We start from the raw sequence: 12,987 nt of genomic DNA on the forward strand, positions 1-12,987 counted from the left end.
GCAATATAATTTGTACCCTAATAACAGTGTCCCATTGATTGTCCTCTTTCCATCAGGTATCTGAGATGCCTTTTATATCTACCTCTTAATTTAGTGCTATATACTCCAACTGATGGTGGTGGGAGGCGGGGCTAGTGCTGGGCAGACTTCTACGGTCTGTGCCCTGAAAAAGACAGATACAAATCAAGGTAAGGTATACACAAAAAGTAGCACATATGAGTTATCTTGTTGGGCAGACTGGATGGACCGTGCAGGTCTTTTCATGCAGTCATCTACTATGTTACATAATATGTAACTCTCCCATCTTATTTTTTAGGCTTCTAGCATTTGTATATAGACACTTCAAATTGTGTCTCATCCTTGCACCTACAAGCTGCTTTGAAGTTGAGTGTAATAATTTGCATCCTTTACTCTGTTCTCTCATTAAACACTCCTGGCTGTTTTTCACCATTGTTGAAACCTCTCGGGATTCCCTAAAGATCCTGTTTCAATAGTGTCCTTCAAAGATATTCCACACTCCTGGGCAACTGTCAGCTCCCCCCCCCCCCCCCCCCCCCCCCATTTTAGTTTAAAAACTACTCTATCTCCTTTTTACAAGTTAGCGCCAGCAGTCTAGTTCCATTTTGGTTCAGGTGGAGTCCATCCTTTCGGAACAGGCTCCCCCTTTCCCAGAATGTTGCCCAGTTCCTAAGTAATCTAAATCCCTCTTCCCTGCACCATTGTCTCAACCACAGGCAATGAATATACCATCTAAATTACCTAAAAACATTCTTACTAAAAATAAAACAAAAGAAATTTTCCTGAAAATTTTCTGGACACATTCTAGGACTGCCAAGTGCGTTTGAATAGTACCCAAAAATGTTTAATAAAATCTGAATTATCTATATTCTAAAAGTATGTCTATCATTTATTGCAGGTAAATAACATGAATTGTAAAACATTTGTTGTGCACAGATTAGTTTGTTTCTATATTACATGTCAGGTATTCTAATGTTACCAGTTGCTCTGTTCCAGTTGGTGGATTTTTTTTGAATTGTGATTTATGATTAGTAGAACTGCTTTTCTCATGTTTTGCTGTTCTTTTGGTTCTAGGTTCTGCCATTTATCTATCGTGCCATTGGTTCGAAACATCTGCCCATCAGTAACATCAGCTTTGTTCATTTTGATTCCCATCCAGACCTTCTTATCCCTGTGAATATGCCTGCGGACACAGTCTTTGACAAAGAATCTCTGTTTAGGTAACCCTTAACCTGGGGCATAAAACCAGCTTAGATTTTAAAATTCTTACTCTATGTAAATGAATGGGTCATTTGTTAACTATTTTACTCCAGTGGGCCCTACAGCAGGTAGCTTGCATAACCATTAGCAAATGCCCTTAATGTTTTTATTCCTTGGATAGTAAAATACCTACTCTTTCAGTTTGGATTTTCTTTTCATAGCACATTTGAAGGCCTTTTTAAATATGATTTCTGCGTCGCACTTGGCCGTCTTATGACCAAGAAAAATTAATAGACTGAATCAGCAATAAGATGTGGATGATATATTAGTGACAGCTTGCTTGTTATAACAGCACTGTAATCTTTTCTGATCTTAAACTCTAGGTAACGAACATGCATAATCAGTGCTGATCCTTCAGCATCATCTAAAATTTAAGGTTCCGTGTTAACTAAGCTATGCTTAGTTCTCTTGCCCACATCTCATTGTAACTACTACTACTACTTAACATTTCTAAAGCGCTACTAGGGTTACGCAGCGCTGTACAATTTCACAAAGAAGGACAGTCCCTGCTCAAAGGAGTTTACAATCTAAAGGACAAGAATGTGCAGTCAATCAATTTGGGGCAGTCTAGATTTCTTGAATAGGGGTATAATAGTTAGGTGCCGAAAGCGACATTGAAGAGGTGGGCTTTGAGTAAGGATTTGAAGATGGGCAGGGAGGGGGCTTGGCGTATGGGCTCAGGAAGTTTATTCCAAGCATAGGGTGAGGCGAGGCAGAAAGGGCGGAGCTTGGAGTTGGCGGTGGTGGAGAAGGGTACTGAGAGGAGGGATTTGTCCTGTGAGCGGAGGTTTCGGGTAGGGGCGTAAGGGGAGATGAGGGTAGAGAGGTAATGAGGGGCTTCAGATTGAGTGCATTTGTAGGTTAGTAAGAGAAGCTTGAACTGTATGCGTTACCTGATCGGAAGCCAGTGAAGTGACTTGAGGAGAGGGGTGATATGAGCATATCGGTCTAGGCGGAAGATAAGATGCGCAGCAGAGTTCTGAACGGATTGAAGGGGGGATAGATGGTTAAGTGGGAGGCCAGTGAGGAGTAGGTTGCCGTAGTCAAGGCAAGAGGTAATAAGAGAGTGGATGAGAGTTCCAGTGGTGTGCTTAGAGAGGAAAGGGTGAATTTTGCTGATGTTATAGAGAAAGAAGCGACAGGTCTTGGCTGTCTGCTGGATATGCGCAGAGAGGGAGAGGGAGGAATCGAAGATGACTCCGAGGTTGCGGGCAGATGAGACGGGGAGGATGAGGGTGTTATCGACTGAAATAGAGAGTGGAGGGAGAGGAGAAGTGGGTTTGGGTGGAAAGACAATAAGTTCGATTTTGGCCATGTTCAGTTTCAGGTGGCGGTTGGACATCCAGGCAGCAATGTCGGACAAGCAGGCCGATACTTTGGCCTGGGTTTCCGCAGTGATGTCTGGTGTGGAGAGATAGAGCTGGGTGTCGTCAGCATACAGATGATATTGGAAACCATGAGATGAGATCAAGGAGCCCAGGGAAGAGGTGTAGATTGAAAAAAGAAGGGGTCCAAGGACCGATCCCTGAGGAACTCCAACAGAGAGCGGGATGGGGTGGAGGAAGATCCATGCAAATGTACTCTGAAGGTACGGTGGGAGAGATAAGAGGAGAACCAGGAGAGAACAGAGCCCTGGAACCCAAAAGAGGACAGTGTGGCAAGAAGTAAATTATGATTGACAGTGTCAAAAGCGGCGGACAGGTCAGGGAGGATGAGGATGGAGTATTGACCTTTGGATTTAGCAAGGAACAGGTCATTACAGACTTTAGTGAGTGCCGTTTCTGTCGAGTGTAGAGGATGAAAACAGGATTGAAGCGGATCGAGGATGGCATGAGAGGAGAGAAAATCAAGGCAGCGGCTGTGAACGGCACGTTCAAGTATCTTGGAGAGGAAGGGTAGAAGGGAGATGGGGCGGTAGTTGGAAGGACAGGTAGGGTCTAGTGATTTTTTGAGGAGTGGTGTGACTACAGCATGCTTGAAGGTGTAGGGGACAGTTGCAGTGGAGAGAGAGAGGTTGAGGATATGACAGATGGGGGGGGGGTGACTGTAGGAGAGATGGTGTTTAGTAAGTTGGTGGGGATGGGAGAAGGAGGCCTTGGTAGGTTGGTTGAGGGAGTGGGTTAAAGGTTGAGGAGGTGGCTTGGTGGTGAATTCAAGGTTGATCTTCTGCACCTTGTCGCGGAAGTAGTCAGCCAGTGATTGAGGAGAGAGTGAAGGGGGGGGGGGGGGGAGTGGAGGGCACTTTGAGGATGGAGTTAAGGGTGGCGAAGAGATGACGAGGGTTGGAGCCGAGAGAATTAGAGGCATATTTTCAAAGCACTTAGCCTTCCAAAGTTCCATAGGTTTCTATGGAACTTTGGAAGGCTAAGTGCTTTGAAAATATGCCTCTTAGTCAATTGGGTGTAATAGTCCTGTTTGGCAAGGAATAGGGAGGACTGGAAGGAGGATAGCATGAATTTGTAATGAATGAAGTCGGTATGGGTGCGAGATTTCCTCCAGAAGCGTTCAGCAGATCGGGCGCAGGAGCGAAGGTATCGGATGCAAGGGGTCAGCCAGGACTGGGGATTAGTGCGGTTTGTGAGACGGGAGATGGATGGTGCAAGGGTGTCCAGAGCAGAGGAGAGAGTGGCATTGTAAACAGAGACCGCCTTGTCGACAGACTCAGAGGACATGATGGAAGGGAGGAGATTAGAGATACTAGAGGTTAAGGTGGGAGGGTCGACAGCCTGGAGATTCCTGAAAGTGATAACTCTATCACTTGCCCTGTTTGTGGTTCAGAATTAGGCTGTAAGGTGTATAGGGAAAGGACATTCTAACCACGTGTTAATCTTGTATGGCTTTGTATGTTGACAGTGTTTATATTTATTTATATGAACAGATCAAGCCTGGGTTTAGGCACAGACAGTGTAGGCAACTGCTTCTAGGGTCAAATTTCCAAAGGGCTTGGGCACTGTCACTGCTATAGCACCATCTCAGCATGCTGCCACACAGCTCTTATCTTGAAGATTTCTAGAACAGAATTCAACATGGGGGCCTGTGAACTGATGCTCGCAAGCTCTGTGGTGACTGTACCCCTTGCATGGTGTCAGGAAGCCTGTGTCGAAGGAGGAGTTGTGATCAGGCCTTATGCTGGTTTATATTCCAGGAATTTTCAAGATAGCAGTGCAGTGACTGACATTAATTGGAACATGGGAAAAGTGAAGGGGAAATTCTGGGTTGGGGCATGCTCTGGTCATTTCTGAAGATTATGAGGATACTTCTCTTCCTCTCCCAATTGTCTTTTGCCCCCCACTTTGAAATCTGATCCTGGTTTAAATATAATTCCTAAACATCCCTCCAGACCAGCCCAGACTGACGGGTTATGCACTCCTACCAGCAGATGGAGACTGAGGACCACTGACTGAGAGAGACTATAACCATTCTGAACTGTTCCCTCACAATGCCAGTATTCTCAGATCTGATAAGTCCACAAAGTTGGTACAAAATAATGGTCACTTGTATTCTGTAAAACTTAAGAGGCTGTTGAATAATATCTGATGATAATTCACTTTAGCAAAGATTTTGATTTCATCCTATTCAATTGGCAATGATCATTGTAATGCATTCTGTCTGGGTCAGATAGATGGATATATTCATTGTGGAAGGAGGTATAGACATTGTCTGCTATAACGCCTTTCCTCTGCCAGCTGCATCAAACTGTTGTTGGTTTTGTATGAAATTTCTCTCCTGATATCACCTATCCAAGTTTAGCAGTTAGTATTTTATGACTTGTGTGATCTCTTAAAGTTAGTGTGTGTCCCTTGATTTCTCTAGGACCAGTGGAAGTTAATAATTGAACTCAAAAATATTAGTACAGTGAGTCACTAAGGAAGGATATAAGCTTTTTGAAAGGGGTTGGTAGGGAAAGGAAACGGAAATGGGACTTGATATACCACCTTTCTGTGGTTTTTGCAACTACATTCATAGCAGTTTACATAGTATATACAGGTACTTATTTGTACCTGGGGCAGTGACTTGCCCAGAGTCACAAGGAGCTGCAGTGGGAATCAAACCCATTTCCCCAGGATCAAAGTCCATTGCACTAACCACTAGGCTACTGGAGGCACTCACTATAAGGCTGCTAAAGCCAACCAGAGATTAGGGTCAAGCCAGTCTTGACATATGCTTGTCCAGCACTTTGGCTTATGTACAGGAAATACCTTACAGACTGCCGTGTGGTGTTGTCGCCCAAATCTAGAACTAATAGGGTTGAGAAATTTTGGGGAGATTCAGTTGGAAAGAAAAAAGGAGTTCATGCAGTTTTAATTCACACTGATAGCCATATGTGATAGCTATGCAATCACCAGTGCTCAGTGTAGGTGACAACTAGGAATGTGAGATATTAATGTTTGGGGGGTTTTCAAAGGAAGGAATTTCTGTCTTGGTTCTATTCTGAGCTTCACATTTTAAAACACGTGACTTTAATTACATTTCTTTTAGCTTGACTTCTGCAGGTAGCTGGGTGGAAGTCATTCTGCTGAATTTCAGTTAAACTTGTACCCACATTACCTCTAGATGTAGAAGCCATAAAAAAGTAATGAGTCCCAATGAACTACAAATATACAGCAGTCAGCAGCAAATCTGCATTGACTGTGAGATTTAAAGATTTAATTGTATACCCTAGCTTTCTCAGAATCATATGTAATTGAATATGTTGCTTAGAAGGGGCTGGTAGAGATCACACAGTGTTTGAACCCATTTCCTCTTGACCCTTCTGCAGTAACCTTTATGTGAAAGTTTGGTAGGCACATGGCCTCAGTCACTTCTAAGTGCCAAAAAGTTTCCTTTTACCTCTTTCATTTGTGTTTTACTCGGGGGGGGGGGGGGGGGGGGTGCTGCACTGCTGTGCATTGCAGAATTTAATTTACTTTGAGGTGGGAAAGTGTGGCGCCCTGGTTGAAACTCAGTTCCTGTTGTGGCCTTTCTGTATTGCTCAGCTCTTGCAGCATGTGATCAGCGCGGTACAGGAAGTCCTGTGCTGTTCTCAAGAGACTTTGAGAATGCCATAGGTTTTCAAGGACCACATTGATCACATACTGCAAGAGTGTATGGTGCTAGAAGGCTGCAGGAGCAGCTGAGTTTCAACCAGGGAGAGTCACCTGGTCCAAGAATTATAGTACCAGTACAGATGGCGTTCAGTACGAGAAGCCGGGGAAGGTAGTTTATTGAGGGGCCATGGGGCTTAAGAAAAACAGGAGAGGAAGCAGATGAGCACAGCATGTACGGAAGGGGAAATAAGCTAGAGGGAAAGAAAGGGTAAGGAAAGGGCTGGGCTGGGGACATACAGGCAAGGGGAGCTGGAGGAGGTAAGGGGAGGGGATATGTGGAGGAGGGGATAGCAGAGGGAAAGGGGTGATGTGCAAGTAGAGGGAGATTGGGGACAACAGAGAGTAAGCGGATATGTGTGGAAGTGGTGATTAGAGAAGGTAGATGTCCTGAGGGAAGATTTGATAAGAGGCATGTGGAGTGAAGAACTGAGAGGCAGATGATCAAAAGCCCGTGCTGTTCCAAACAGCGCTCTAAAATAGCGCTGGAAGAGCGCGGGGCACTATTAGACCTATGATCAGAGATAATGCATGCAAATTTAAGTAGCGCAATTATCTTTGATCATGGGGTAGAAGTGCGGGAGAATTGTGCCTGAGCATGCGCTCAAAACAATCCTCCCGCACTTGTTTGACAGGTCTGGGCTGGAGACCAATGAAAAGAGAAGGACACCCATCTTTAAATCGGAAGATGGACGTCCTCAACTGCCCTGTTGCAGGGACGGCCAAATTTCAAGGGAATGTCAGAGGTATAGTGACGGGGCAGTTGAGGACTTCCAAAATTTGGACGGTTCTGTGACAGGGCAGTTGAGGACATCCAAATTTTGTATGTTTCTGCAATGAACTGCCCCGTCACAGAACTGTCCAAATTTTGAACGTCCTCAACTGCCTTCGCTGGCAGGTTTGCTGTAGGGGGGAATGGGGACAGGGCTCACCGTTCCTCCCCAATGATATGCAAACCCTAACGCCAGCTCGGAGCTGGCGTAGGGTTTGTCGCAGCCAGCGACCCAGTCTTTGATGCACTGGTCGCTGATCTTTGGGGAGGAATGCGTTAAGCACTGATTAGCATGCATTTGCATGCTACTTGTGCTAAGAGCCCTCGAGCGCGTTGTTTTATGCGCTCGAGGGCTCTGATTACGGGGCGGTAGCAAACGCCAGCGCTAGTATGGCGTTAACAACCTCTGGCGCCGGTGTTTGCTTTTGATCATCTGCCTGTGAGAGAGGTAACAGTCTGCGTTGGCAGGGGGGTGGGGTGAACTGAGAGAGAGAATGTTGAAGGGCAATGAACTGGGGTAGAAGGGGGGACACTGTGTGTGTATATATGTTTGTGTGTACACAGTGGAGAAGTGATTACAGCTTTATTATTAGAACTTCTGGATTTCATGTATTTTTATTGGAAATCTGTGGATCCCAAGAGGAAGTGAATCCCAAGAGGAATTGCAGGTAGTACCAGTTTTGCTTATATTTGTAGCAACAACTATGAACTGTGTTAGAAAAAGTCAGCCTTGCCTGCAGCTGTGAGCTCCCCTTGGATTCAAAGGATTGCTGAAATAGTGCACCACAGCCAGAGCTTCTGTCGATGAATTTTATTACTGTATTCTTGGGGAAAATTTGCACCAATTCATTTCACAAGTTGCATTTTAGAGTAAAACGTTTTTTCTCCGAGGACAAGCAGGCTGCTTGTTCTCACTGATGGGTGACATCCACGGCAGCCCCTCCAATCGGAACACTTTACTAGCAAAGGCCTTTGCTAGTCCCCGCGTGCTCATGCGCACCGCGCATGCGCGGCCGTCTTCCCGCCCGAACCGGCTCGTGTTCGTCAGTCTTCTTTTGTCCGCGCTCGGTACGGTCGTGTTTTTGCCGTGTCGTGCCCCGCAAAGTCGACCTCGCGCGGTAAGTTTTCTTTCGTCGTCGGGGTAGGCTGCTTTTAGGCCTCGGGTCGAAGTTTTCTTCCCCTTGTTTTTCGGGTGCCTTTTCCGCCATTTCGACTTTTGATCTCGCCGGCGTGATTTTTCCGCCCATGACATCGAAGTCTTCCAGCGGCTTCAAGAAGTGCACCCAGTGCGCCCGGGTCATCTCGCTCACTGACAGGCACGCGTCGTGTCTTCAGTGCTTGGGGGCTGGGCACTGCCCGCAGGCCTGTAGTCTGTGTTCCCTTTTGCAAAAGCGGACTCAGGTAGCGAGATTGGCCCAGTGGAACGTTTTGTTCTCGGGCTCTTCGTCGGCATCGGCACCGGGGGTATCGAGTGCATCGACGTCTTCAGCGTCCAGAGCTTCACCCTCGGCCGCCAGTGCATCGAGGCATCGGCCCTCTGCATCGGCGCTGAGACATCGGACAGCGTGCATCGGACGTCGGTGGTACCGGGACCTCGTCGGCTGATGTCGTCGGACGGTGGTGCTTCGTCTGGAGTGCAGGTGAGGGCTGTCCATTCCCCTGCTGGTGGCGGTGAGCCTTCGGGTGGGTCTCCCCCTACCCTGAGGGCTCCTGCGGTACAGCCCCCCCCCCCCCCCCGAGACCGACCTCCTTCGGCCTCAGCCCCGAGGAAGCGACGGTTGGATTCTACGTCCTCCTCGTCGGTGCCGGGAAGCTCCGGTGACGTGCTTCGTCCCAAGAAGTCGAAGAAGCATCGTCACCGGTCTCCTTCCCGTGTCGGCACCGAGAGCTCTGGGTCGCCGAGGGAGTCGGAACCCAGTAGGCATCGGCACCGAGAGGACCGCTCACCCTCTGTCCAGGAGGTGTCGATGCGCTCCACTCTGGACAGCCCGGAACAGCCTCCACGCCCGGAACAGGTTCTGACGTCGACGCCTGCATCGACATCCATGCCTTTCTCTGCAGCCACTCTGAACGAGAGCCTCCGGGCCGTTCTCCCAGAGATTCTGGGAGAGCTGTTGCGCCCTACCCCTCCGGTACCGGCGGTGCTTGCGCCACCGGTACCGTCGAGTGTGGCGCCGGCTGGTCCATCGCCCGAGGTGAGGTCTCCGGCGTCAGTGCCTGCGTGCGGTACCGGCTGCCGTCGCCTCCCAGGAAGGCTCCCCGACTACATCAGGCGGAGGGAGCTTCGCCGATGCGGGCGAGGGAGTCTACCTCTCGACGCCCCCATCGTGGACGTGGCTCCACGGAGTCGAGTCGGGCGAGGTTGCAGACACAGGTCCATGAACTTGTCTGACACCGAGGGTGAGGCCTCGTGGGAAGAGGAAGAAGACCCCAGATATTTCTCTGACAAGGAGTCTGAAGGTCTTCCTTCCGATCCCACTCCCTCTCCTGAGAGGCAGCTTTCTCCTCCCGAGAGTCTGTCTTTTGCTTCCTTTGTCCGGGAGATGTCTACGGCCATCCCCTTCCCGGTGGTTGTGGAGGACGAGCCCAGGGCTGAAATGTTTGAGCTCCTGGACTATCCTTCTCCACATAAGGAAGCGTCCACAGGTACCCATGCATCATGTCCTCAAAAAGACATTGCTGGCGAACTGGACCAAGCCTCTAACTAATCCCCACATTCCCAAGAAGATCGAGTCCCAGTACCAGATCCATGGGGACCCAGAGCTGATGCGCACTCAGTTGCCTCATGACTCTGTAGTTGTGGATTTGGCCCTAAAGAAGGCTAAGAGTTCTAGGGAGCATGCTTCGGCGCCCCCGGGCAAGGACTCTAGAACCTTAGACTCCTTTGGGAGGAAGGCCTACCATTCTTCTATGCTCGTGGCCAAAATTCAGTCCTACCAGCTCTACACGAGCATACACATGCGGAACAATGTGCGGCAGTTGGCGGGCTTGGTGGATGCGCTCCCCCCTGAGCAAGCCAAGCCTTTTCAGGAGGTGGTCAGGCAGCTGAAGGCGTGCAGAAAATTCCTGGCCAGAGGGGTGTATGACACCTTTGATGTTGCGTCCAGGGCCGCTGCTCAAGGTGTGGTGATGCGCAGACTCTCATGGCTGCGTGCCTCCGACCTGGAGAATAGAATCCAGCAGCGGATTGCGGACTCGCCTTGCCGTGCAGATAATATTTTTGGAGAGAAGGTCGAACAGGTGGTAGAGCAGCTCCACCAGCGGGACACCGCATTCGACAAGTTCTCCCGCCGGCAGCCTTCAGCATCTACCTCTACAGGTAGAAGATTTTTCGGGGGAAGGAAGACTGTTCCCTACTCTTCTGGCAAGCGTAGGTACAATCCTCCTTCTCGACAGCCTGCGGCCCAGGCTAAGCCCCAGCGCGCGCGCTCTCGTCAGCAGCGTGCGACTCAGCAAAGCCCCTTGGCTCCCCAGCAAAAGCAAGGGACGAGCTTTTGACTGGCTCCAGCAGAGCATAGCCGACATCCAAGTGTCAGTGCCGGGCGACCTGCCAGTCGGAGGGAGGTTGAAAGCTTTTCACCAAAGGTGGCCTCTCATAACCTCCGATCAGTGGGTTCTCCAAATAGTCCGGCAAGGATACACCCTCAATTTGGCCTCAAAACCTCCAAATTGTCCACCGGGAGCTCAGTCTTACAGCTTCCAGCACAAGCAGGTACTTGCAGAGGAACTCTCCGCCCTTCTCAGCGCCAATGAGGTCGAGCCCGTGCCATCCGGGCAAGAAGGGCTGGGATTCTATTCCAGGTACTTCTTTGTGGAAAAGAAAACAGGGGGGATGCGTCCCATCCTAGACCTAAGGGCCCTGAACAAATATCTGGTCAAAGAAAAGTTCAGGATGCTTTCCCTGGGCACCCTTCTTCCCATGATTCAGGAAAACGATTGGCTATGCTCTCTGGACTTAAAGGATGCCTACACACACATCCCGATACTGCCAGCTCACAGGCAGTATCTGCGATTTCAGCTGGGCACACGTCACTTCCAGTACTGTGTGCTACCCTTTGGGCTCGCCTCTGCGCCCAGGGTGTTCACAAAGTGCTTGGCTGTAGTAGCAGCGGCACTTCGCAGGCTGGGGGTGCACGTGTTCCCATATCTCGACGATTGGCTGGTGAAGAACACATCCGAGGCAGGAGCCCTGCAGTCCATGCAGATGACTATTCGCCTCCTGGAGCTACTGGGGTTTGTGATAAATTATCCAAAGTCCCATCTTCTCCCAGTGCAGAAACTCGAATTCATAGGAGCTCTGCTGGATTCTCGGACGGCTCGCGCCTACCTCCTAGAGGCGAGAGCCAACAACTTGTTGTCCCTCGTCTCGCGGGTGCGAGCGTCACAGCAGATCACAGCTCGGCAGATGTTGAGATTGCTGGGCCACATGGCCTCCACAGTCCATGTGACTCCCATGGCCCGCCTTCACATGAGATCTGTTCAAGGGACCCTAGCTTCCCAGTGGTTTCAGGCTGCTGGGGATCTAGAAGACGTGATCCACCTGTCCACGAGTTTTCTCAAATCCCTGTATTGGTGGACGATTTGGTCCAATTTGACTCTGGGACGTCCTTTCCAAATTCCTCAGCCACAAAAAGTGCTGACCACGGATGCGTCTCTCCTGGGATGGGGAGCTCATGTCGATGGGCTTCACACCCAAGGAAGCTGGTCCCTCCAGGAACGCGATCTGCAGATCAATCTTCTGGAGTTGCGAGCGATCTGGAACGCTCTGAAGGCTTTCAGAGATCGGCTGTCCCACCAAATTATCCAAATTCAGACAGACAACCAGGTTGCCATGTACTACGTCAACAAGCAGGGGGGCACCGGATCTCGCCCCCTGTGTCAGGAAGCCGTCAGCATGTGGCTCTGGGCTCGCCGTCACGGCATGGTGCTCCAAGCCACATATCTGGCAGGCGTAAACAACAGTCTGGCCGACAGGTTGAGCAGGATTATGCAACCTCACGAGTGGTCGCTCAATTCCCGTGTGGTGCGGCAGATCTTCCAGGTGTGGGGCACCCCCTTGGTAGATCTCTTCGCATCTCGAGCCAACCACAAAGTCCCTCAGTTCTGTTCCAGGCTTCAGGCCCACGGCAGACTGGCATCGGATGCCTTCCTCCTGGATTGGGGGGAAGGTCTGCTGTATGCTTATCCTCCCATACCTCTGGTGGGGAAGACTTTGTTGAAACTCAAGCAAGACCGAGGCACCTTGATTCTGATTGCTCCTTTTTGGCTGCGTCAGATCTGGTTCCCTCTTCTTCTGGAGTTGTCCTCCGAAGAACCGTGGAGATTGGAGTGTTTTCCGACCCTCATCACACAGGACGAAGGGGCGCTTCTGCATCCCAACCTCCGGTCCCTGGCTCTCACGGCCTGGATGTTGAGAGCGTAGACTTTGCCTCTTTGGGTCTGTCGGAGGGTGTCTCCCGCATCTTGCTTGCTTCCAGGAAAGATTCCACTAAGAGGAGTTACTTCTTTCTATGGAGGAGGTTTGCCGTCTGGTGTGACAGCAAGGCCCTAGATCCTCGCTCTTGTCCTACACAGACCCTGCTTGAATACCTTCTGCACTTGTCTGAGTCGGGTCTCAAGACCAACTCTGTAAGGGTTCACCTTAGTGCAATCAGTGCATACCATTACCGTGTGGAAGGTAAGCCAATCTCAGGACAGCCTTTAGTTGTTCGCTTCATGAGAGGTTTGCTTTTGTCAAAGCCCCCTGTCAAGCCTCCTACAGTGTCATGGGATCTCAATGTCATTCTCACCCAGCTGATGAAACCTCCTTTTGAGCCACTGAATTCCTGCCATCTGAAGTACTTGACCTGGAAG

General features: G+C 49.7%; 1 protein-coding gene across 4 annotated transcripts in view; it reads left to right on the forward strand.

The window, feature by feature from the left end:
• C1H5orf22 (chromosome 1 C5orf22 homolog) overlaps positions 1-12,987 on the forward strand; it is a 142,409-nt gene that overhangs the window by 31,975 nt on the left and 97,447 nt on the right. For all 4 annotated transcript variants that reach the window (XM_030209181.1, XM_030209198.1, XM_030209206.1 and 1 more), the window contains exon 3: positions 1,093-1,238. In XM_030209181.1, the coding sequence (XP_030065041.1) occupies positions 1,093-1,238 (146 nt within the window). The remainder of the gene's footprint in view (positions 1-1,092; positions 1,239-12,987) is intronic.

This window comes from Microcaecilia unicolor, chromosome 1 (genome assembly GCF_901765095.1).
Source record: "Microcaecilia unicolor chromosome 1, aMicUni1.1, whole genome shotgun sequence".
NCBI classification, from domain to species: Eukaryota; Metazoa; Chordata; class Amphibia; order Gymnophiona; family Siphonopidae; genus Microcaecilia; species Microcaecilia unicolor.